We start from the raw sequence: 24,658 nt of genomic DNA, 5'->3' as shown, positions 1-24,658 counted from the left end.
AAGAGGCTGCAATTGATTACGTTTAGTACCCATTTAAGCCATTAACGAATCTTATCATAAATGGTTATGACAGGTAAATCTGGGTATACTGCAACAAAATTTGGTATTACGAATCGAAGCGATTTTTTGCAAAAAATGTTACATGGAAAAATTAACATAAGCGACAACTGAAAATAAGTAACATATGTTTCAACTAGTTATACCGTAATACTGAAGGGAAAACCTCGACCGACAGTGCGGTTATTATGCTCGTTTCATAAGAGCAGTTTACCCATATTTGGTATCGAAATCTACAGAATACCTTAACCGAGTTTTTTATTGAACGAATTTTTGCAATCACGCTGTGACTAATCTCATGGCTGGACTCGTCCGATATCGTCATAAAATTGTTTACTGATTTTATATAAACACATGTTGTAATGACTTGAACGTGCAAGAATACATGGCGTCCCAAATTAAATCGTAACGTGAAGAGCATTTTGGATCAAATTTATGCGATATAATAGCATCATCTAGAAAAAGTAGGGAAATGGTAATGCGTTCTTCCACATTTAAGAGATATGTGCGGGGTGGTCCGCTATTTTATCTCTCAAACCATAGGATTCAGAAAAAAGATTTAATATGAAAGGTATTTAGGTTTTCATGAAATTTCATTTTTTAATACTCTCGAAGTTACCGCGTGGTCCACAATAACGCGGCATGACAAAAATACATTTATTTAAATGGAATACCCTATATGTGGTTGCGGATACCATTTCTTTGTGTAACTATAAATATTTTTTGTTATTACAAAAAATGGAACATTTTTAGCAGTGCTAACGTCGATTCAATTTAATATTAAGATTGAAGAAAACATAAGCTTTTTAAAGTTCTCAATAAATTCACATAATAATAACTGAATCGTTTGGAAACTTGTTCACTTAAAGACAAAGGGTCGTTCTCCTGCAGTATATTTTTAATTTTCGATCATTTTTATACAGGGTATGAAAACAACATCTAAACGTTTCGCATTTCAAGTGGCCTGATCTTTCTGAATGGGACATGTACATATACTCATATATTATTGGAAAATGAGTTAAAAGAAAAATTCATTTTCAAAAAAAGGTGCCCCATTTAAAAAATCGAGTTTGAGACACTTGAAATGCCAAAAACTTGGACTTTATTTTACATCCTGTACAAAATTTCCAGAAAATAAAAAAAATGTAGTTTTGTCACGCCTCGGTGTTCTGGGCCGTCCTGCAACTTCATCAAAATATTCATAAATAAAAATTCATGAAAAACTGAATAAAACTTAGATTATTTTTTTTTCTAAGTCGAAGGTTTTTGAGATAAGGTAATGAACGATATTACGTGAACTACCCTGTAGATGAGCAAATCAAGCCATAAAATTTAGTTTTTTTACAATAAATCATCGTTGGGCAATAAGACTGATATATAACTTGCCATTGACAATAATTAAATCACTATGGAACTTACTCTTTTTCTCCATCCGGTACGCATCTGCCAGGAGTTGTCCTAAGACATTTAACAACCGGTTTTCTGGAATACGGGGTAGCTAACTGATTCACTTTCTTCTCCAGATTTTCAAGAATCTTGGCGACGCTTATAGGCATCATTCCATTACCTGACTCTGCCATTTTGACTAATGGAATCTTGACAAACTTAATTTTCTGTCATCCTCTGTAAGGGCCAAACTGCACGACCGTAGTTTCTTCAATCTGTTTTATGCAACATTTCTGCCTAGTTTAACGCGTGAAAACGAAGTATCTTTCCGTTGAGTACCCTCATACAAAACAAAAAGATTTTTCCCATCCGCTGTTAACTCTTTCCAGTTTTCGTATATAACCGTGGCCACTTCTGCCCACAGTTTGTGTTTAACATCACTAGTGTTATATTTTTTAATTTCAACACCGTACAAGATGATTCATGGAAACCGGTGTGTGGTCGGCTTTTAAGCTGATTTCACCTCCATTCTACCGAAATGGTTTTTTTTTTACATTTTAGAAATAATTCAATCTTCAGAGTCACAGACAATTCAAAGTTTTGAAATTGATAAACTGCATACAGGGTGTAACATATCATCATGAAGATATTTCAATGGACGATAGCACTCTGCAAAACAATCGCAAAATGCTAATAGACCCATGAACAAAGAAGCATCATTTTCGTCGGTAGCCACATACAGTGTGTTAAGTTTGTTCGTTCATATGCTATTTTCTGATTTGCATCTTTTTCGAAACAGCGTGTATAAATTCTGAAACAAAATTTGAATCCCTTCTTCGGTTCTTTAGGTTTTTGGTTTGTTGCAGTATCGTCACCGCTTTCGTAGAACTTCTCAAAATATTTATAGGTGCAAATTAAGAATCATCCAGCTCAGTTACCAACTATTTAAAGCAATTCGCCAAATTATAAATATTTTTGAACATGTTCTCGTAAAATATGGGAAAAAATGCAATACTGTGTCACCCTGTATATCGAAAATGGTGCGTTTTTGACCATGTGTATAAGCAATTTTTAAATAATTTTGAAAAGTACTATCCGATACATCCCTAAGACGTGTTACACTTCGAAAGCTTCTTTAGAGGTGGGGAAATGACCTAAGATTGGGCCTACAGACGTGCCGATAAATGTCAACACCTAAATAGCTTAACATCTTTGACTGCAATTACAACATGTAGGGATCCGGTTGGGAGGTTTGGCTTGCTATTGCACAATTGTACTGACAATAGCACAAACATTTGCGTCCAATAAGTTTTGAAACTTTCTTAAGAGTAGTGAGGCAAAATGTGTGGTAAGGGCTCCATATCGGCGGGCGACAAACCGGCTAATCGAAAACGCAGCCAAAATTACAAAGAATCCTATATTCAAGGAGAAACATTAAAATCCGACAATGGACATCAATCTAATTATAAACCGATTCTTATTTTTGTATCGAAATACTCCTCGTTCACAAAGAAGTCGCCAGCAAAAGTTTTATTTGGCAGGAATTTGCGGATAAGACAAGGTCTGATTTATTGTTTCTAGCGCTGTGAAAAAAAAACTGGATAGAGATTACCGAAATAAGTTTAATGAGTATAATGTATATGATTGAAACAAGTTGTAAATTAAAACACCGACGCCATGTGAACCACCTTAAACGGAATCACTAAATTCCGGCCGCTCTCTTTTCAATTCTTTGAAGAATTGACAGAGAAATATGTGAGAATATTAAGCGACGCAAAGTATGGTGTGGTTGCTGTTAATATCAACGTCACCTCATCTCTAGTTTACCCTGGCTCTAAGCCACCGTATATGTCGAATTTAGATAAAATAGCGTGATTAGTTGAGTGGCCTGGGGTTGAAATGGATAGATCTTTCTTTAAAGAGATGTCACAAGAGGATAGATCTTACTATTAGATCAAGGAGGAAGGGTAACATAGTGTTATTACACTGCATTTTACACCACTCAGATCCCGCAGATAAGATATTTATTTTACTTGTACCTTCTCCCAGTCCTGGTAAGTTACTTCCATATTAAAACATCTATAATTAACTGTTGGTGTTTAATTTGCATTTTTAGGGAACCGGTACTTTACCCAACCCACACCATATAATTTACTTACAAAAGTTAACAAATATTAACTGTCAATAAATATTTTGATTCAAAACAACTATACAACCAATATTACACAGCTTCCCTTTCTTCGCTTTTTTTATCCGATTGTCGATCTCCAATAAAAGAAGTTTCCTCTGATATGGTCGTTGTTTCCTTTAATACACCGCTTTCCTTCGATTGGGCATTGTCATTTATCAAACCTGAAGCGCAGGGTTCTGACTCTGTCTTCGCAGATTGAGGTCTTGGTAAAATGTTTATTTTTGGAGCCATATCAATTATGGAATGTGATGCTTTCTTGATCAATTCCAGAGGGATTTCTTCTGATCTCGGGCGAGGCATTTTTGGGGATCCCTCGCGTGACTTCGTCCGACTCGAGGAAGCTTCTCTCGACCTCGTCTCTTTTTTAACGTTATTGCTAGATGGGGATGGATTTAACTCTTTTCTTAAGTTAGACAGTCTATGTGGACTATCGCCTACACAATATGTATCAACAAAAGAAAGAATTATATAAGTGATTTTAATATAAATTTCGTACCGTCACGGTGTCTTCTAGATTCGTCAGCTCTATGAAGAACTCCTGGGGAACTTTCTCTTTTAGGAGCCGCAAAGCCGGGCGCTCTGCTTGCTGTGAAAAGTTGTCTATTTTCTCTTAAATTTCTGCCGGTAGCTCTGCACGTGTATAGTCCTTGACCGGTAAAAGCTGGGCTAGGTGGCCCAGACTGTCCGGGGATTTCTAAGAGGCGAGCTATGTGCTGCATTTTTTTTTGCCTTGCTTTCAATCGACCCTGGGGTTGGGCAAGGGACAATTTTTTGTAACATTTTTGGTTGTATTTGATGGCCATAAACGAAACATTATGATTTACCTTGGTTAATCGTTGTTTAGCTGCCATACATCGAATGTTATCGTCAAATAAAAATTTGGCACTGAGTAGAGGAACTCTGTTCGTGGTTGCTCCAGATATAGGTCGATGAATAGTAATGTGTAAACATCTCGAATCATCTTTGTCTCCTGTTACTTCTATATCTTGTAGAAAGCCTACTAATTTCGCTACTCCCCAACCTAGTCTGAATTTTGACAACAAAAATAAGCCCGAACGTTGTTTTAAAATACGCACAAATTTCGTATGAATACCTTTTGTTGTCGGGTTCAACAAGGATGAGTTGCAGAACGTCAATTACCAGAAAACGTCGCATTTTCATACCGTCTTTATAGAGAACGGTGCAGGCGATTAGGTCCGAATTATCTGGAAAAGAGCATGAGTTTATGATCAGTTTCATTTGTTCTAGTAACCAGCGAATGGAGCAATCACTCGTTTCACAATATCATGAAGTATGAATGACATTAGTTAAAAATTGAATTAGTTTTTATCCACGGCACTAATTGCAACAGTAAGCATGCCTCACATGCAAGTGATTACTTAATTCACGTGGCTTAGGACACACAACGAGATATACTCAGGTCCAATGCTTGCTCTATCTGCACACAGCTTTGAGGATTAGTTAGAGGCAGCTGGGTTTCCATTTCCCCACTTAACGTTAAAACCGTATTCCTCATTAGAAAGTACAACCGTATGGCTCTCCTTGCTTTTTCGCTCTAAAATAAGGATGAAATTTTGCAGAGGGCAGTAATACTTTACAAAACAACATATATCGTTTTGTCATCTTGAAAAATAATAAATTACAGTAGATATAGAATATTTTAATTATCAAATTCAAACCGATGATAATTCTCAGTTTATTCTTACCTCTCCACATGGCAACCTCTTAATAAAATCAATCCCCGTCAAGGGCGTGCCTGCAGGTGGAAGGAGAATTGCACTATCCATACACAGCCATTCTACGTTTAGCGAAGATTTTGACATATCACAGTATCTGAAACTTTCTCATTGAAATTGATCTCACTTTTAGTAATTGACTAATTACTTTATTAACAGAAAGACATAATTTATTTCTCATAAGTAGTAACCTTTAATACTTACTCATGTTCAAACATATCTAGAAAGATCTCTTCACTTTTGTAGAAATTTCTGAGTAGAGTCATACTTTGAGACTTAGCAGTTTCAATAACCGCTCTATGAGGCTCTAATAATATATTCTTTCCATCACATATCACAAGGTGCAACAGTAATTTCAAGCTTATTTCTAAGGTCACCAATCTTATTCTAAAATACTCAACCAATTACAAATTTAACAAAATCTTAATACCGTCAGTACTCGCCTACAGGTCGGCTGACAAGCCAAAGATATGATTAAAAGCAGCTTTTCCACTAAATAAACATTGTAAGAATATTTAATATCTTTGGAAGAACACTTTGACATAAAAGATTTTTTCGGTTTTAGGACTTGTTCTATCACATCAGATGTAATTCCTGAAGAAGCAATTTATGAACTAACTGGACTGTAAGATAATTTTGTTAATAGTCAACCTTTATTATTGGCCATGGCATACAGTAAACAGAGGGCAAACAAGGCACCATAATCATTCTCAGAACAGTCCAAAGCACTATAAACAGTTTCCAAGAAAGGCTTATGCATCGCCACGTTTTCAGATGGATTTTTGGCTAACTTCTCTTTTTCCTCATCCGTGATGTTTCTCAAATCTTCCAACAATGCTTCTTTTGAAGTGAAATTCACTGCGCTCGCTTCGTTGTTCATACTGTCTTCCAATAATTTTTTTTCACTTTCATAATGTTCTAATAACTTATTTACGCCTACAACAACTTTTTTGGCGTTTGCCCTTAAGTGCATATTTTAACATACCTTTATCAAGAACAGTGCTATCAGTCTTTAAAATAATCCAAGCTAATGACTGTACCAATGGAGAGTGAGATAAAATCAGAAAAACTTGTGACAATAAAAATAAAGCCACTACACAAGATACTCTCCCTGATAAAGGATCTTGAAGCCTTGGAGAGTCTGGTCTAGACAAGGCTAAAAACCAAGGGAACCAAAACATTTATATGATTCACATGTTAGTAAAATACCCACTTTTACTTAAAATCTTTGCCACCGCCTGATTAACTCCTTCAGGTAATGAGGATTTTCTTCTATGTGAGGCAAGGGAGTATATGTACAAAGGAATTAATAGTTTATGCAAGAGATGGTCGGTTAAAACGTGGTTCAAATCTGTTATATTAAGACAAAGAATGTCATTAATATAATGAAGATGGTCAAGATGTTCTGCTACTAAATCTGCCAATCTATTCTGGGAATGATGGCTGAAACCTTCAGTCTTAAAGACTTATATTGCAAAAGAAAATACTAGCTTACTCTGCCTCATTTCTCACACACATATCCAGCTCTTGAATGTGTTTGCCAATGAACCAAGCAATATTTGAGAAGTATGGAGCGGCGGTTCGGTCTCTTATAAAAGCCAGCATGCTGGCATCATCCACTTTATATACATTTAAAGTTAAAGTGCGCACTGCTATGCGCACCATTGTCTCTGGATGATTGAAAAACTTTATTGCTTCTGTATATAATGGGAAATCATTTGTGTGCTAGAAAACAGTTATATTTGTTTTATTATATACATATATTGATTGAGCATATTTAAGATACACTTACTTCGTTGTAAAAGAAATGTATAGTATGAGCATTCAGTTTCAGACTAAGTGTTTTTAAAAAGGAAATGTAATAAGCCATTACTTCCTCATTTGAAAAGTCAAACTTGTGTACAATTATAGAGTTTACATGATTGTTGGATAGTAAATAATCTGGAAATATATTGAATTACTTAATTATTAATCTAAGATCAGTGCAATATCTTACACAATGATGTCTCATTCCTGATGTTCTCAAACAAAATGTTTAAGGTTTGTAACAACTGAACACAAACATAATTTGATCCCCCACTTCTTTGCCTCATTATTCTTAAGAAAAAAGACAACATGTTTTTCTCTAGGAAAAAGCTGGAAATATCAATGTTTGTGTGAGAGAAAATATGAAAATATTTTAGAAAAGTCAAAACAGATATATCTATCATTTTCAAGAAAAGGGTTAAGTAAAGTTAACATATTAAAAGGTAAAAAAGATATTTGTGCTTTTTTTTGTTATAGACTACATAAATTACTTACACATATTTATAAATAACTTATGTCTCAATGTGTTCTTTACTATACACACACTACCTTACGTTACGTGAATCTATAAATAGGACCTTTTTAGCAATTTTTTGTTAAAAAGAAACATTTTGAGAACTTTAATTTTAGACGACACATCTAGTGCTTACTCAAAAACAGAAGAATCATTCTGATCGCCCCATATCAAAATTTCGGCAATAGATCTTAAAGTCTCAACCAACAGTTCCCTGTTGTGTTCTGACACAGTTTGATTCCTAGACAAAACATTGTACAAGTATTTAAGGTGCTCCAAGGAATGGGGGTTCTTTGGTCGGCCCCAACCACCACCAAACCAACTTCTGCTTCGAAACATTTTCATCTTTTAACCCATGACCTAGAAGACATGTTCTTCGAAAAGCAACCTCACATCACTACAGAAATCATTAATTGACGAATTTGTTCACTTGAATTTACATTAAAGAAAAACTTACGTGAAAGTTAAATCTAAATTTTAATTATATCTTCGTTATTATTCATATAGGAATCAATTTATTAATTTAAAAAGAATTGTATTTGTTTATTTTTAATAAACTGACATTTGTCACTGTCGTATTTTAATAAATAGATTTCCATTCATCGCAACTATGAAAACTCAGCTACAACATGAGAGCTGGCAATGTCGCAATATACTATAATTTAACATGTAACTCAATTATGATAAATTTTGTATATTATTGCTGAAATTGACATAAGCCAGTACACTGACAAAATTGACACTTTTAACATTGACACGTCGTAAACCGATTTTGTTATTATTTTCTTTTTGGTAATTAATAATTAAATATATTATTACTTTATTATAATTAAGTTTTTTGTGATTTTTTAGTTTCACGAAAAATATGCAATTAGGAAATACAAATAAATAAGATAAAAACATCAAAGTATACCAAAAGCCTAAGGATAAGCAAGGTGTAAGGTCCCTTTCTAATCATGATTTAGCTATCATCCATGATGACTTGCTCCTTTTGAGCGTAAAGGTTTCTAAAAGGAAAAGCTTTATTCTTCATTGGACAAAATCATGGCACCTACAGAACCAAGAAAAGGAGAACGTAAACCTGTGAGTTCTATATTATTTAGTAAAATGATTACAATTGGCAGATTCAGGCCCTCAAAGCGCACCATAGCCGCTTAGAGGGAGCACTTTGAATGATTTGCTATTTTCTCTGAACGGTATTACAGGGCGCTTTATAAGTTATGCTATGTCTGTTTATTTAGGAATATGTTTGATATGTGTATATATATATATTTTTTTTAATCAATGCTGGGTTGTGTTTTGTAAATAAGGAGTTATATTAAAAATTAAATAATTTAAAAGTCAAGTACACTAAATGTAATCCTGACAACCAACATTTTTGTAACTTCACATCCAAATGTTAAATGGACCGTATTGCTTTAAGCTGCCCATACATACAATGTGGTCCTAAATAAACTTCGAGAGCCTGAATGCCCCTAATACTTTATGTAGCATATAGTTTTGTTTTTATCATCTCTAATCTTACCCATATACATCATCAACAGACTAGGAGATAACATGTTTGACACTCTAGAAAAGTAGACAATGATTTCATCATGATGATACTACTGGATATTACTTGCATTGTTTTGAGATTAATTTTTTTCCATATTAAAACATCCTGTCCAACTTTAACAGATACTTAAAAGCAGAATTATTAATATGTGATTAACTTTGATATGAAGCTAATTTTGATTGAAATTAAGAAGATGATCAATACAGAAGCACCACAAAGCACCTATTTCCAAGTAAACAGTATTATTATCCTCTAAGTAAACTTGCCAGCCCTTTACAAATTTGATTTTATATAATACTTCAAAACCTTTCTATTATTACCAGTTATCTACATCTGCACTAAAGTCAAATATTTTCATTACCTATAATGCATTCCTTTTAGTAAACATAGTGACTCGTATAATACTGGAATGTTTGTGTTTGTCATTTTTTCAATGGTGGGTTATATTAAATTGTCTATTTTATCTGTTTCAGAAAGACGAAAGTTATTTTGTAAGTACACAATTATTTTAATGTCAAAAAACAGACTTGAAGACAAAAAAACAGCAAAAGATCTTAATAACACTTTAGAACCTGTTTTCCTTTCCATATTTTTTTCACCAATAGGCAATAAAAGACGGAGAAGTTTATTACATGCTGAACAAATTTCAAAATTAAACAGGCATTTTAAAGGTCTCATCTTCTGTCACTCAAAATTGAGGGAAATGAATTCCATTTTCTAGTTCTTAAGATTAGAAAGGTTTTGTACGTTAATTTCCCCCTTTACCTCCCCCCTTAGAGACAATGATAATTTATGATGGGGATGTAGTCATTGCTGTGGAAATTACATAAATTTTAGTGTTCAAGCTATATAATTTATTACATAGGCATAGAACATATGCCATTTTCATAGCGTTTATTACGGGGATAAGACTACTTTTCTAATTATTTTATTTCTAGACTTTTATGTTCTCTGTAAGACACAACAAAGGTAAAAAAGTAGGAAAACATTCACTAAAACATTGATTTGCATGCCTGCAGGCTGAAAATAGTGTAGTTAATTGCTAAAAAAATGTATGACATAAATTGCCTCTTATGAAGGCAAATGCAGTAAAATGCGGTAATCAAAATGACTGCAATTTCGCCTACTGACCTTTATGGGTATGCTGAGATTTGAAAAAAATTTATGGGTTCTTTTGCAGGTTAACATAGTTTCTGCATAACGTGTGTGAGAATATTGTAGCATTAAAAGGTAACACGTGTGGCGTAAATGTAGGTACACTTGTACATACTTGATTATGAATTTTAAAGGATGAAATCATGAGGTGTTTATAATTGTTAGTATCTTCCAGGATATTTCTTGCACATTGTTTTTGATCAGTTAATTAAACGAAATTCGTTTTTAAGTTATTTATTAATTAGCTCCCCATTCATGATATGTTATTATTTGAAGGCTCCACTTTCGCCTCCGCCAATATTGGACATCACAGATGATGAATTGGTCTCAATTTCAGTTAGGGATCTTAATAGAACCTTGAAATTAAGGGGCCTCACAAGAGAGGAAATAGTTCGAATGAAACAGAGACGACGAACACTAAAAAACAGAGGTAAGAAACCGAAAGATTTCTTAAAATTCTAATTAATCAGTTTGAGTCGCGATAATTTGTAAACCATATAAGCTACTTAAAAAATAGAGCAATAGGAACATTTTCACTTGCAGGATATGCAGCGTCTTGCAGAATAAAACGTATAGAACAAAAAGATGAATTAGAAGTAGAAAAGACTCATGAATGGAGAGACATGGAAGTGATGCAGGAGGAAATTGTTAAAATGAAAGAGGAGATGAATGGACTTCGTGGCAGATATGATGCTCTGAAAAGATTTGCAGTTAACAATAAAATGCATCTTCCTCCAGAGTTAGAACGTTTATAAAACAGTCTTTTAACATTTGAGAAATATACCTATTTTAGTATAAGATAGGCATTTAATTCATATTAAGAACAACAAATGTTAAAGATAAGGAGTTAATTTGTTTAAAATTTCTGTTTAGTACAATTTAAGGAAGCTTTTTCCAAGGAAAAAATTGTGTATATTTATGTAATTTTTGCAGTTAAGCTATATAAGTATTTTAAATTCAGTTATTATTATTTTTTCAATTTTAATTAATACCTATTATTTATCAATTTAGGAATAAAGATAGTTATGGCCCATAATTTTTGACAAATCCAATAGTATGAATGTCCTAGATAAAGTTATACACACAAAAACCATCATAAAAGTTTTATTAACTCTGAAACAACTTTAACATTTAGACTATTTCCAAGCACCATATATTTTTGTCGCTCAGTGACATTTAATGGAAATGAAAATTGTTCTGGAAAACACATTAATCTAGATATTTCTTTTGGAGTAAAAAATCTTAAACCTAAAGATTGAACCAAATCTAAATATTCTTTACTAGTACAATCCATCTTATATAATTTTAACAAATTCTTTTCAACTACTTCTTGGGGTGTGTCTGAGAACACACTACCTGTTCCTTCTGTAGAAATAAATATCTTACTTTGTTTTACTCTTGGTAATAATTACCTTACCAATGAATCTTCCATAAGCTTTTGTAAAACAACAAGACCGCCTTGAATTTTTATAGCAAATGTCCAATATCTTCAATCTTTTTCTTAATATAGTTTCTGGAAGATTATATTTAGGTAAACCCTGAAGATCTTCCAAAACCTCCCCAATTTCAAAACATGTTGAAGGCATATTTTTTCCAGGGTAATTGTTAATCTAAAAATCCATGAAAAGTTTTTTTGGGGGTAACTTTAGAAAGTTCATACCATAGAATCTTGAGTTTCAAATGAAAAAGTTTCAGGTAATTTTTTACAGAGACAGTAGTATCTCAACCTACTATTAGGAATACCAAATTGGTTAGGACTCAAAAGGAACTCCTGATATCTGTAACAATTTTCATTCAACACCTTCACCAGTTTTGATCTCATTAGTGATTTCTCAAAGCCTTTAACATTTTCAATAAGGATATTTTTTATTTTCAACTCTGGCAGCAGATTGAGAATATGCTGAAATGAGTCTGTACGAGGGTCATTAATGTCATCCATTTTACCATTTCTGGTAAACGGTTGACATGGAGGGGACATAAGAATTGTATTTATATCCAATTTCTTTATTAAATCTGAAGTTAGACCCTCAATGTTGAGATTCATCAGTTGGGTGTCTGGAAAGTTGTGTTTGTATATCAAATTGGCAGTGGGATTAATTTCAATTGCTGCTTTTATCACCCCTGGCATTCCTGCTTCTGTTGAGGATGAAATGAAAGATGATTAAATAAAAAAAAACAATTCTGATTTAATGAGGTATTGTAATAATTTCAAGTTTAGAAAATATGCAATGTAGAGATTGAATTTTTTTACCCTGAAAAGCCATATGCATGCCTCCAATACCACTATACAGTTCTAAAACTTTCATATTAATAATTAATGTGGTATTAAAATTGTGTGCCTCTTGGTTTTAAATTAATACAAATATTAATTCAAATTGATGTTACAACAAAAGTTAGTAACAAATTATGATAGTTCTGTTTATTTACATTTAATTTTCTATGGCGCAGCTAACTTTGACACTGACAAAGCTCACAGTATTAAATGATTTGTTAAACACGGAAGTCACAATATTCAAATAGCAACAGTGCATAGTTGTGAACCAGTAAGGTGATGCGTGATTCAACATATTCTTAAATAAACTGACCATTTCACCAAAATAAGAATCATTTATACGGAGTAATGGTCTGACACTAACAAATAGCTAACAAATAACTTATTCACAACATACTGCTGATATTTCTACACTTACTTGAGATTTTTAACCATCGTTGCCGTTCACCATATTTTAATTATAATCATGACTCTTACCATTTTTAATTTTAATTATATCATACTTTTAATGAGACAAACTGAGTTTGTAGAAATGTGAATAACAATCTGAGGAAAAAATGGCCGTCCCTTATCGACGTTGCCACTTTTCTTACTTCATAACCATAACTTGCGCAATACAGTTGTCCGTGTTTCTCCATATTCTTTATTTACAATTTTTTTTCTTCAACAGCCCTTTCCTCAAAAATTCTTCCCGTATCCTGCTCCCTGCCATAGTCAAAATTCAACGAATAAACTATAGAACTTTGCAATACAGATTAGGAAAAAAACTAGGGTATAAACAGCAAAGAAAAGTTGCCTTGACCCGACCTAGGAGTCCTAGGATCTGAAGAAGAAATTTCCATAAGCAGTCTTCTCTGTTATAGATTAGTACAAGATATAAGGTAAGTATATTCCTATCTTGGTATCACACAAGAATTGGGAACTAACATTTACTTATGCATGATTTGAATCAATTGGGTTGAAAAGCTAATCAATTTGTTTCGTAGCACTCTATGATGTGATACGATACAATATATATTTTCACAAAGCTACTTAGGATCTTAGGATGTTTACTTGAATAACAGTGAGTAATCTCAGGCTAAGCTTTACATTTCAAATCTTAACCAGAGAATACTCACACTTAAAAAATTATGTTAATATTTGCATCTAATCTTTTTTTAACAAAAATATTTTGTTTTTATCCAATCTAATTTGAAGGATATTGATAACAAAATAACTGATTTAAAATCCTTGTTTCTTTAAGCAAATTAATTTGAAAATGGAAGGAGAAGTGGAAAACATTGCCATTGAAAAGTTAGGAATAGAAGAACAATTAGATAAAGGAGAAGAAGAGAAATGTCTAGAAAACAAGAAATCTGTTAGGAAATCTACTAGGAGTATACGGTTCAGGCCACTTGAAAAAGTTGAAGAATGTTATCAAGTGGTTACTAGATCAAAAAAGTGGAATGTAAGTTAGAACATAATTTTGAGATTGGGCTTATTTTCATATTAAATAATATTTAGCTCCTAAAGACGCGCATTTACTAGACAAACAAACTGAACCAACCCAACTGAATGCATTCATTCATCGCATTTCCACACATTATTTTTTCCTTTGGCTTTTTATTATCAGTGCTCATACTGATCAATACAAGTAAGGATCATAATATATACCTATTTGTTAATTTTTGTTCTAGAACTTGTTATTCCAAAACAAACAGTTTTTTATTTCATTTTTATAATTGTCATCTCCAGATTCCAAAGATGTTGCTAAAAGTCAATTACATCGAGGTAAAACTCAAATATTAGCTCAGTCCATGGTGAATATACAGCTCTTTCCAGATAGAGTCTAGGAAACAACAATTGTCTATGATGTGTGACATATTACATCTCACTCACACAGTCATTTGATTGAATAAGTTAACAGAGATGAAAACCTGTGATATCATAATCAATAGGTATTTTCGTATTCGGATGCATTGCCCATCGCATGTATGCGACCAGCGAACGAATATTCTTTGATGTTCTGACACACAAATGTCTTGCTTAATGTATGTTTAATAATGCACACTAGTCAAAGGCTATTTCGGTTGTATTCGTTCGCCTAGTGTGTACGCGTTTTAACGAGAGCTCGTTCATTATTTTGCAGGTAAGCAGTTCAAAAGACATAGAAAATTATTATCTGGATAAGAAAGTGAAATTAAACTCACTGGCCTTAGAGACCATCTTCGAAGACCCTCAAAACAACAATACAATGAGTACTAAAAAACTGAAGCGGTCGATACAATTCAGCGCTTTTGTAGGACAAAAAGTAGAAAAATCTAAAGTGAAAAAGCGCAGTAGGAAAGCAAAAAAGTTAGAGTTAGTGGGGTTTAAAAAATTACCTAAGAAAGTTGGTTTGAATTTACTGATGAGCAAGTTAAGAGAGCTGGATAATGAGTTTGGGGTTACAGAAGACTGATACTTCTTAAAAAGTTTGGATTCTTTATTTTGTGTATTATATGAGCGTTAATTTATAACAAGTTATCTTAATGTGTGATGTACCATATCAATATAGAATTTTCAGTAAGCATTATTGGTTTTTTGTTTTTCCTAGAGTCGGACAGTCTGTTACTGTAAATTTTTTTGGAAGCGATATGTTTGTAATATTCAATGGAAACAAATTGAGGATGTTATTTATTTTCATCATAGCTATAAAGTATTGTCGGTTGCTTAAATACGAAAATGAAGGCAACTCGCAATATATAAAAATCACAGAGTTTATCACTAGTTCTCATAAAATAAGACTCTTGAAGAAATAAATTCTTCGCTTATTTCATGCAATCCAAAATTCTCAGATTTCCATAGAACGGAAGTCTACGGGCCATTTGCGTAAATATTTATTGTTTTGGCTTCCAAAGGCAAATTGGCCGTTTTTACGTAAACTTCTGCATCTCGGACAAAATTGAATGGGTGCTTTCAGCCTCTCGAATCGGTTACACCATATAATTAGTGGATCTGATTATAGAACATATGGAAGTTTGAACTCCTGAACGCGCCCAATGTCGTGATGGCTTAGTTTAGTTAGTAACCTTGACGTCCCATGTAGATATCGATACAAGCGACATGTCTATCGATAACTCTTGGGTGCTTTCTATAAGAGCGTAAATGAGAGAATAAAATTTTTAGCAATGATAAATGATAAAAAACATTAACTGGTCAATTCGTTGAACACAAATTTCAGTTTCCCTCTCCCGCATTCCTATAGAATTATGTCCCAGATTTTGAACTTTCCATTTTTCTCCATATGCCAAATTTTCCATTTCAAAGAAGTTGGGTGATCAGCTGACATTTAGCTCTCCGCCATTTTTGCATGTTCAACCAAACTTCTCGAGAATGTGTCTATGTACCGTTGTGAAGTTAAAACTTTTTTGAAATTCAAAATTGCCGGGTTTAAAATATTTCGAAATGAATTTATAGTAGCACTCTTCATTTTTGTACATTTTAGCCATCAGAAGCAAAAAATATGCCCCTTTCGTTGAAATGTCCTTTATGTTGCAATGAGACGTTCCCAACACATGATTCCTTAATGAAGCATCTTGAAGAACTGATACACACTTTAAGCAACTTAACTTGTCCCTCTTGTGATACATACTGTGTAGATTTAGGAGACTTGGTTAATCATCTGGAAGGAAAGTGTGAGAAGATCACAGAACCTCCATTGGAAGGAGATTACATTGTTCAAAATGTGTCTTTGATTGGGGCCCCTAATAATCAGTTTAACCATGTAGTTGAGTCTTCTGATTTGGTAATGATCGAAGAGGTAACAGAAATTCCAAGGGAAATTCATATTCAAGGTAAATACCTATTTACATTTAGTTTCTTAAATTCTTCAGGTACCACACCCTGGATAAATGATGTCTGAGAAAACACTTATCAATTCCAAATGTTTTCAGTACAGTCAGGTACACATATCCACCATTACAATTATTGAAAGATGCCTCAACGGTGCTTTTGTATCAGCTAAAAGTATACAAATAATTATGTGTCTAAACTCAGGTAGATGGTTTCTCAGTTGCAACAATTTTTTCAGCTGAAGAAAGCGGTAGCAAATCTCATGACCAAAACATGCATGTAGAAGATATAACTGACAATCCTGATATGATATATACATGTGATACTTGCAATGTTTCTTTCATTTCTATTAAAGAGCATTTGGCTAAGTTTCATGAAGGTGAAGATGTTGTATTGGTAAGTTAGCAACAGCTGAATTATGTGTTTTTAAATTGAATTTAATGAAAATCCAAGAGAACTCTTACTAATACCCAAAACAATTTATCAATTAAAATAATTGGTTTAGTAATAATTTAATTAATTGATCAGAGGTTTTTTCTCAGGTGATTATTTAGGTTTATTAGAACTTAACCAGCATTGGCTAATTTCATACCTATGTTATTTATAATTTATATACAGATTTTTTTAGGAAACAGAAGATCCTGAAGAAGTCGAAATTGATAAAAATAATGATCCAATGTCAATAAGTGACGATCAGTCAGATGCAGATGAGACAGCTGACGAAGGGTATGTGTTAAAACATTATACAATGCATTAATGATGATTTTACTATGTATTATCCTATGCACAGTGTGCAACAAATATATGGACGGAAGGCTGGCAACATCTCAAACTAAAAATAGTATTGGAATATCATAAAAAGTAATTAGTGTGGCAACACTGCAAAACCGTCAGATAAGCATTAAAAATGTTAGAAAATTGAAATAATAATGTTGCATATGGTCTAAATATTTGTTACACACTCTAGTATTCAGAGTGTTTGTTACACACTGTATATTCGTAAACGCAGAGACGTTCCCGAGTTGGAAAATCACGATGCGTCTGAGGAAGTCCAAGAACTGCGACCCATAACTTCTAAATATATTCTTGAACAGGGTCAGCGAACGAGTAAATATCATAAATACATATGTATATTATTGATCTAAAGTTGTTTTTTCTGTTTGATGTAGGAAAAGTTCGCAGTGTTACAGATGAAGAGGCAGCAGAGATTGAAGATAAATCCAGGATAATTTATATACATAAATGTCCGGAATGCGATCTGCAATTTCCCAGTATCCAGCACTTTGAAAAGCACCAGTGCAGTCTTGCAGACCGAAAGAAAGTTAAAAGATCAAAAAAGAATAAACTTACTTTGCGAAAACAAGATTCGGACAAGGTGATTAAATCACGGAAGGTAAGAAAGTCCTGTGTAAATATTTATGAATTATATAAAGGTATTAAATAATAGTACATTATATGACAAGTAGGAATTTAATAGGAAATAGTAATTTTGTTTATGTTGTATACAATTGTTTTTCTGCGACTATTTCATTTTACGAAAAATAAAATGGATTTACTAATTGAAACTTCCAAATCCAATATTTAAATGGTTACTTTTTTACTCAAATAATTTTTTTGCCAAAATAGAGACTACAATATAGTGTGATTCGCATTTCAGATAGAAGAAGACTTTATGTATAAATGTACGTTTTGCCACGATGTTCACCCAACATTAAAAGCCGTGAACGACCACATGAAGACCCACCTGACTAAGAACGAACAAGGTTTGCTATAATTCCTATTTTGGATCTACATTTTGCAGTTGTAGCAATTCTTAAATTCGTACAATTTGAATAAAAAACTTTCAAAACAAATATTTGATAAATGTTTATGCCAATTAAATTTAGTAACTCTATTGTTAAGAATGTGCTCAAAGCTATTATACAAAGTGCTCTAATTTTCACCTTATTTGAATTTGGGGAAGCATAGGATTTTTTACGGTATATGGTTTAATGTTTTTGGCATTTTTTGTTAGGACAATGAACAAATAATCTAGTTGTTGATGTGGATTATTTTCTTTTGTAAAATAATTCAAGTAAATGTACAAATTTTAGGTGAAATGCAGGCAGTAAAGATTACCTTGTCCCTAAATAATTGTGAGATATGTAATACCAGTTTTCCTAGCTACAAACAGGCCAAATTGCATGCAAGAATGCATGCGCCAATTAAACCTAAGAAAGTAAGTACATCAGTTTTTTTTACACCTCAAATACATATTCGATCCGGCTTAACAAAGACTATTTTAAAATATAATTTTTCTTTACAAATTTTGGACTTATATTTCGAAATGTATTTATTGAGATTGTGTAAGACAGTTTTAAAACGTAATTTGATGTGACATATATAGATGGAGTTTCCGGTTACTAATGACGAGCAACTTGTAGTCGGCACAGAATCGGAGGAAAACAGTAACATAGAATGTCCGGTTTGTCATAAAACTTATAATAAACGATTCGAAGAAGTTCATATGAAATCACATAACGAGAAAGAGCAATTTATATGTACATTGTGCAATCGAAAGTTTGATTCCGACTCTAGTTTGAAACTGCATCTGAAAGGTAGGTATAATTGTTTTTCAGGTTTAGTAGCGTTTTTTAATGTATTTTACTACGTCAATAAGAACATTGATATTTTATTCCAGTACATTCTAATGTTACGAAGTTTATTTGTTCTTATTGCAAAAAACCGTTCAAAAGCCCCGAATCCTTAGACCTACATAAAAAGAATCAATGCCAAATTAGAGATTATGAATGTCAGCACTGCGGAAGAAAGTTTAAAAAAGCACACGAAAAGGTAATTTAGCTTTTATTGTCACTTTAAAATATTAATAAAAGTTACTTGCAGGTTAAACATGAACGCATTCACACAGGCGAAAAGCCCTATGTATGTGAGATTTGCGGAAAAGCTTTCAGAATAAGTTATTGCTTAACATTGCATATGCGCATACATACTGGGAAAAGACCCCATTTATGTAATATTTGCAGTAAGAGGTAGGTGGTTCCTGGTGGATCGGTAAGTTTTTACGTATTTACTACTTTTTAGTTTCAAGTCGTACAGTGTTTTTCACCATCATTTGAAAACTCATTCCGACGAAAGGAATTACAAGTGTCCGTTCTGCCCTAAGGCTTTCAAGACTGCAGTACAATTGGCGGGCCATAAAAATAGGTAGATAAGGAAAGAAAAATATTGGTAGAAGAAATTATATATTCTATTTGTTTCAGTCATATTAAACCTTTTGCATGCACTAAATGCAATCGCCCTTTCGCCTCTCTGTATGCAGTTAGAGCACATATGGAAACTCACGAAAGGAAAAATAACTTGCAGTACGATTGTCCTATATGTAATGCGAGCTACGCCAGGATGTTTGCGCTCAGAGACCATATAAGAGAAGCTCATGTGCATAAGTCCATAGGCGGAGATAGTGAGTATGAATTTTAGGAAAAATAATCATTATTTTATTCATAAAAAACTGTACAGGATGGCCACTTTTAAAGCAAAAATTTAATTATTATGTCAGATTTATTTATGGTGGAAATATCTGTTTGTTTCAGAGTTACAGAATGTTTTCTTACAAATTTAATTTTGATATGAGTTCTAAAAACAGTGGGTTTTTGAAAACTTTAAAAGTGTTAATTTGGCCTATACTCTATACTGGTTTAAGCAGATTTTTTATTGATACTTTTTTATAAGTGCTAATTAGTTGCAGAAAAAACAGAAGCTGAGAAAATATTAAGGGAGTTGGAAAAAACAACTTATACAAATCATAAAGGCACAAAAGGTAAACATTTATTTTTCTGTGACGATAATAAATAGTTAAAGGATTTATTTTTACGTTATTTGAAAACATTTATGTATACCGCGTTTTTCAAGTCGTAAACAACTGACTCGCCCCTATAACTTTTGTGCTAATGTTTTTTATTGAAATTTTCACGGAGCGTTTAAACTCAAAACTCATATATTTGATGTTATGGCCAATTTGTTGTGACTTGTGGTTGTAAACAAATTTAAATTTCTGTTAAAAAAAAATACCAGGTACGTATGCGATCACTACTGCAATACGAGTTTTTACCTTGTCTATAGTTCAAAGGTTTTAAAGAGTTTTGTTTCTCATTTCCCGAAGACCTGCACTTGATAAACCAAGCCTTATAAGATGATTTTAGTGGTAATATCGTACAATTTGGATTTTAGGGGACGCATCTGAGGAGGTTTTTAATGTGCAGATGGTAGAGGAAACTGGAAACGAAGAATACGTTGTTACCGATTAAAATTTGGAGTGCGGAGGCCAATGTTAGATTGATTACTTGATATCTTTGTAATAAGTTATTGATTTTCTATAGTAATACTATTTATTCTGTAACTATGGATTAGTTTGTTACGTTTTTCCAAAGACACAAATCTGATTATTTGACTTAAATTGATCAAATGATATCCATGACTTCTTCATTTTATTGTGGAAACTACGTACCTTTAGTTTGATGAATGAGAAAACTTAAATTAAGATTTAAACCTTCTTTTATTGTAGATATTGCCTTGTTTTCCAGAAAGTTTCAAAAAATGGTAAATTTCCGCTTTCATATTTTTATTTTATATACCGTGCTTCCATCTGTCGGGCAGATTCAACACGCTAATTCCAATAAAAGTTTCCTGTATAGTTTTCTACATTCAATTTAATCATAGATATACATTGGTAGATGGCGTTACACTTAAATCTACCATGACACCATCTTACGGACGTTCTCTATTTGCACATAATATTACATACGGCTTTCAACCAATTACGCAAAATTTTGACGACGAGAAAGAAATTTGACTGCAAAGTTTCTAATTTATTTGATCTAATCGTCGTTCAAAAGTTTTCATGATACTTTTTCAATCTTCAAACATTAACTCACACGTAAAGACTGATTTGTTGGATATTGCGCCAATCTGTACCCTCGTGTACAGGGTGATTGACGATCGATGATAGTCAAACATTTACGAAAAACAGTATATATTTAGATGTTGTCGGTTGTGCACAGAAACGGTAGCAACTACGATAAATTAAATGAATCATTCTGTATATTATTTCATTCTCATGTTTTGATCACACACCACATAAACTGAATAGGATGCCTATGTTACAGATGATAAATATTCTTCGGAATCCCTCGTTTCAGCCGTGGAAAGTACATATTAACAATATAGCCCCATATGTCTGATTTAATTAAAACATAACAGCAAAATACCATTAGTAATTAACATCACGTAAAAGCAACGAACTTGTTTGTGTAGGGCCACTGTTTCTAAATTAACGTGCGGAAAGGGCAGACGGTCATCGAAGTTAGATGTAACTCAAACTAAACTTGAGCTGTTTACTAAGCAAGGGGAATCGCCGAGGCATGGCGGAAGACATTAATATTTTGGTACAATAGGGCTTTATTTCGCTATCGAAGGGTATGTAAACTTGGGTCACTGAACTGGTGTTAAAGAAGGGAAAGTCGTATTTTGTAAAAACATAAACACCCCTAAGATGGAAGATAGCAAATGAGGCTTTTCAATAATGGAGTATTCCACATTGACCGGGTTGTTTTGTGTGCCTTGTTAAGAAGCCAATAAATCTCTAAATCCACAAGGTGCAGCCGGAATTGCAATTTACTCCCGTGAACTGTCTCTGGAAGCTCTAAACGAGCTTCAAGCGTGGAGAATAGAGAAGATTGAGGGTGTTTTAAAAACAAACTGGATTTTCTTGTTAGAATGAAGCGCATTTGCGACAAGAAAATGCAGCTGGTTTATGTTCATGCTGATGCAGGATGTATGGTTCGATGTCGTGGTGTAATAGAAGCTCGTTGCTGAACAGTCGAATCATTTTTGAAATTATTTAATATGCACCTAACTATACAGTACAGAGTGGGTTCCTACTAACAGACCTCCGACATGCGACTGTAGTTAAAGGTAAGCACTTGCTTATATAAATTTTTTAAATGCGTGATGTTAGGCGAGACATCGATGCAAAGGTTATTTTATAAGGAATGCTTTCTACTATTCATTCTGTGTATTTACATGATATTAACATAAAACAAATCAAAAACTTATTTTGGCGAAACTGCCGAATAATAACAATTACCGTTAAAGTAATTGTTTAAAGTGACTTCCGTTAACTTCCAGACATTAATACAGACGACGATTGTGAAAGAGAACACGAACATTTGCGGGATCAATTGACGACATTCTTGTATTATTCTCTGCCTAAGATCATCAATGTTGGCCGGCTGTGTGGCAGACACTTTGGATTTCAAATGCCCTCGTAAAAACAATCCAACGGTGATAGATCGGGTGATCTAACCGGCCATTCGATGGGACCACGTTTTCCAATCTATCGTCCAGGAAACCGATTACTCAAAAATTCTAGAACGGGAATCGCATAGTGATTGGTGCACTATTTTGCTGAAAAACCAGTTAACTTTCAAGCAAATTTTCGTCATTTTCCAGCAGTTCGGTTATACGCAGACTAGCAGTGGTGTCAAAAAGTTCAAGGTAAGTAGCACCATTCAAATGACATTCGAAAACAAACAGGCCAACGCTTTGATCTAGAATACGTACCCAAACATTAAGTGATTGTGGATATTGGGTATGGGTTTCCTTAAGCAAATACGGATTCATGTCTGATCAATACCTACAGTTATGCCCATTAACTATTTCGTTAAAAAAAAACATATATTTGTTGCTGAGGCAAATATTGTACAAGTTCACGTTATTTAATAGATTATTGGACGTAATTTCGCAGAGCTGTAGAATTCGATCATTAATCGCCTTCGTGTAGTTCTTGAACAAGTTTAATCGTGGATGGGAGAAATTTGCGGTTTTTTTAAATTCTCTCTACACTGCTTGTTGAAACCCCCGATGCCTGGGGAAGTTGACTTAAAGACAGATCGTTATCCAACTTCTTCCGAAACAGAAATTTCGACAGATCCATTAATAATTTGCCTTTCGGGTTGATGTTTTGTTTGTCACTGATCACATTTTCATGAATTTTTGCATCAACTTTAAAACATATTGATGACCAATTAATTTATCGGGACGAATTTTATTGAGAGCACGAGCCGCAGCTCATCAAAAATGCACAATCTCGATTCTTTCGGCAGTCGTGTAAACCGTGTGTGAATTCAAAATAAACCGAGGTAAAAACATAACATGGAAGAGAGGCATCGGTACTGCTATCAGCAGTTCGACCAAAGCAAGCACAAATCGTTTGAAATTTTTTTCTGTCTCAATTTCACGCGAAATCATCAAAAAAAAAAAACACGAAATCAATAGTAGAGTGCATTCCTTATGAAATAACTTTGACAATGATATGTCGCACATGGTATGGTGCCGTTTGAAAATTTAGAGGGGGTGACAGACAGCCAAAGGGTCGATGGCAGAAATTCAGATTTTGTGTGAAAAGATCCGCCTTTTGCTATCTTTGTTGACACGTCTTGGCAATTTTCAACCAAAATATGGTTTTGAAAGACATTAAGGGTGGCTACTTTTCGTTGAAAAATCCTGTGTATTCTACTTCTAGGCACTATATCTAGCTGAGAAAGCAAAACCGCTCAGGAAGTCTAAATGCATAATAGTACAGAGGACCTTCCAAAATTAATGTACAAGATTTTAACATGGTACTCAAAGCACGGCAAAAGTTCGTATTGTGAAGGTGAGGCCAGCAAACGCTTTCAATTTCTACTATTAACTCGTGTCTCCAGCAATTTTGTGCAGCATTTTTTGGGAGGCCCTGTACACCGCAGTTACATTTCGGATGGTCATGCGACAACGTAGAAACTAAAGAATCGGCGAATTTTTCTACGTTTCGAAATAATGAGCAATTGAATCGTTGATATTCTCATTTGCTGAAGAATTCCGATTGAGAGTAAATTTAGTTCGACGTATAAATTTCGTGAATCGATTTTCATAAAAGATCATTTTCAGATCCTTTTGTAAACTTAAGCGATGCCCAAGTGACCTTTTGCTTGTCTTCAGCTTGTTCATTTTCTCCAGATTTCGAATTTAAACATGCGCCTAACCTGAGGGTTACAAATTAACCACATGAAACATTCGCTGAATTGCTACAGTCCATGCCAGCCCCAATTGCGGCCAAATTTTACTGTTTTTTCGCGTC

General features: G+C 33.5%; 5 protein-coding genes across 16 annotated transcripts in view; 3 read left to right on the top strand and 2 right to left on the bottom strand.

The window, feature by feature from the left end:
- Nucleotides 1-3,527: 3,527 nt before the first annotated feature.
- The window catches only part of ema (C-type lectin domain containing ema), a 32,948-nt gene continuing 11,817 nt past the window's right edge, over nt 3,528-24,658 (bottom strand). Inside the window, exons 1-16 of one of the 8 annotated variants that reach the window (XM_066297368.1) lie at nt 8,148-8,444; nt 7,827-8,087; nt 7,367-7,506; nt 7,163-7,311; nt 6,866-7,095; nt 6,584-6,813; nt 6,356-6,526; nt 6,022-6,306; nt 5,814-5,964; nt 5,575-5,757; nt 5,341-5,473; nt 5,039-5,189; nt 4,728-4,839; nt 4,459-4,660; nt 4,131-4,380; nt 3,528-4,068 (exon numbers count right to left, since the gene is read on the bottom strand). In XM_066297368.1, coding sequence (XP_066153465.1) covers nt 3,665-4,068; nt 4,131-4,380; nt 4,459-4,660; nt 4,728-4,839; nt 5,039-5,189; nt 5,341-5,473; nt 5,575-5,757; nt 5,814-5,964; nt 6,022-6,306; nt 6,356-6,526; nt 6,584-6,813; nt 6,866-7,095; nt 7,163-7,311; nt 7,367-7,506; nt 7,827-8,035 — 3,000 coding nt within the window. In that variant the 5' untranslated portion in view covers nt 8,036-8,087; nt 8,148-8,444 and the 3' untranslated portion in view covers nt 3,528-3,664. Of the gene's footprint in view, nt 4,069-4,130; nt 4,381-4,458; nt 4,661-4,727; nt 4,840-5,038; nt 5,190-5,340; nt 5,474-5,574; nt 5,758-5,813; nt 5,965-6,021; nt 6,307-6,355; nt 6,527-6,583; nt 6,814-6,865; nt 7,096-7,162; nt 7,312-7,366; nt 7,507-7,826; nt 8,088-8,147; nt 8,445-24,658 lie in introns of those variants that run through there. The other 7 variants (XM_066297367.1, XM_066297369.1, XM_066297371.1 and 4 more) reach the window with 7 other exon arrangements.
- On the top strand, nt 8,366-11,436 carry maf-S (MAF bZIP transcription factor K). Of its 2 annotated transcripts, XM_066297421.1 has the most exons (5): nt 8,366-8,482; nt 8,543-8,773; nt 9,719-9,736; nt 10,677-10,830; nt 10,944-11,436. In XM_066297421.1, the coding sequence occupies exons 2-5, from the start codon at nt 8,735-8,737 to the stop codon at nt 11,153-11,155; spliced, it is 423 nt and encodes a 140-aa protein (XP_066153518.1). In that variant the 5' UTR covers nt 8,366-8,482; nt 8,543-8,734; the 3' UTR covers nt 11,156-11,436. The 2 variants fall into 2 exon arrangements, with proteins under 2 accessions (XP_066153518.1, XP_066153519.1); XM_066297422.1 differs by lacking the exon at nt 9,719-9,736.
- On the bottom strand, nt 10,677-12,871 carry Mt2 (methyltransferase 2). Its single transcript, XM_066297417.1, has 4 exons — nt 12,652-12,871; nt 12,061-12,536; nt 11,818-12,010; nt 10,677-11,765 (listed from the first exon to the last, which is right to left on the bottom strand). The coding sequence occupies exons 1-4, from the start codon at nt 12,704-12,706 to the stop codon at nt 11,494-11,496; spliced, it is 996 nt and encodes a 331-aa protein (XP_066153514.1). The 5' UTR covers nt 12,707-12,871; the 3' UTR covers nt 10,677-11,493.
- Nucleotides 13,283-15,221, top strand: LOC136347426 (uncharacterized). The gene is made up of 3 exons (XM_066297418.1): nt 13,283-13,553; nt 13,916-14,119; nt 14,801-15,221. The coding sequence occupies exons 2-3, from the start codon at nt 13,931-13,933 to the stop codon at nt 15,110-15,112; spliced, it is 501 nt and encodes a 166-aa protein (XP_066153515.1). The 5' UTR covers nt 13,283-13,553; nt 13,916-13,930; the 3' UTR covers nt 15,113-15,221.
- On the top strand, nt 15,789-21,030 carry LOC136347409 (zinc finger protein 260-like). 4 transcript variants are annotated; one of them, XM_066297377.1, is made up of 15 exons: nt 15,789-16,453; nt 16,527-16,659; nt 16,706-16,881; nt 17,114-17,211; nt 17,495-17,592; nt 17,655-17,878; nt 18,143-18,248; nt 18,579-18,703; nt 18,872-19,082; nt 19,166-19,317; nt 19,369-19,514; nt 19,567-19,689; nt 19,746-19,945; nt 20,225-20,302; nt 20,713-21,030. In XM_066297377.1, exons 2-15 carry the CDS (start codon nt 16,545-16,547, stop codon nt 20,787-20,789), a joined length of 1,929 nt encoding a protein of 642 aa, XP_066153474.1. In that variant the 5' UTR covers nt 15,789-16,453; nt 16,527-16,544; the 3' UTR covers nt 20,790-21,030. The 4 variants fall into 4 exon arrangements, with proteins under 4 accessions (XP_066153474.1, XP_066153475.1, XP_066153473.1 ...); XM_066297378.1 differs by having other exon boundaries at nt 15,790-16,453; nt 16,724-16,881; XM_066297379.1 differs by having other exon boundaries at nt 15,791-16,453; nt 16,527-16,595; nt 16,724-16,881.

Source organism: Euwallacea fornicatus, chromosome 28 (genome assembly GCF_040115645.1).
Source record: "Euwallacea fornicatus isolate EFF26 chromosome 28, ASM4011564v1, whole genome shotgun sequence".
Classification (NCBI taxonomy): Eukaryota; Metazoa; Arthropoda; class Insecta; order Coleoptera; family Curculionidae; genus Euwallacea; species Euwallacea fornicatus.
The sequence above is the reverse complement of the archived record's forward strand: the minus strand, read 5'-3'. Positions and strand labels throughout refer to the sequence as shown.

Bases quoted from the DNA above. Each gene is read 5' to 3' on its own strand.
- maf-S (XM_066297421.1), top strand. From the start codon at position 8,735: ATGGCACCTACAGAACCAAGAAAAGGAGAACGTAAACCT. The intron at 10,831-10,943 runs GTAAGAAACCGA...TTTCACTTGCAG, and splicing joins ACGAACACTAAAAAACAGAG to GATATGCAGCGTCTTGCAGA.
- LOC136347426 (XM_066297418.1), top strand. From the start codon at position 13,931: ATGGAAGGAGAAGTGGAAAACATTGCCATTGAAAAGTTAGGAATAGAA. The intron at 14,120-14,800 runs GTAAGTTAGAAC...ATTATTTTGCAG, and splicing joins CTAGATCAAAAAAGTGGAAT to GTAAGCAGTTCAAAAGACAT.
- LOC136347409 (XM_066297376.1), top strand. From the start codon at position 16,157: ATGCCCCTTTCGTTGAAATGTCCTTTATGTTGCAATGAGACGTTCCCA. The intron at 19,515-19,566 runs GTAGGTGGTTCC...ACTACTTTTTAG, and splicing joins TGTAATATTTGCAGTAAGAG to TTTCAAGTCGTACAGTGTTT. The intron at 19,690-19,745 runs GTAGATAAGGAA...TATTTGTTTCAG, and splicing joins TTGGCGGGCCATAAAAATAG to TCATATTAAACCTTTTGCAT.
- Mt2 (XM_066297417.1), bottom strand. From the start codon at position 12,706: ATGAAAGTTTTAGAACTGTATAGTGGTATTGGAGGCATGCATATGGCT. The intron at 12,537-12,651 runs GTAAAAAAATTC...CATCCTCAACAG, and splicing joins CATGCATATGGCTTTTCAGG to AAGCAGGAATGCCAGGGGTG. The intron at 11,766-11,817 runs GTAAGGTAATTA...TTATTTCTACAG, and splicing joins AGCTTATGGAAGATTCATTG to AAGGAACAGGTAGTGTGTTC.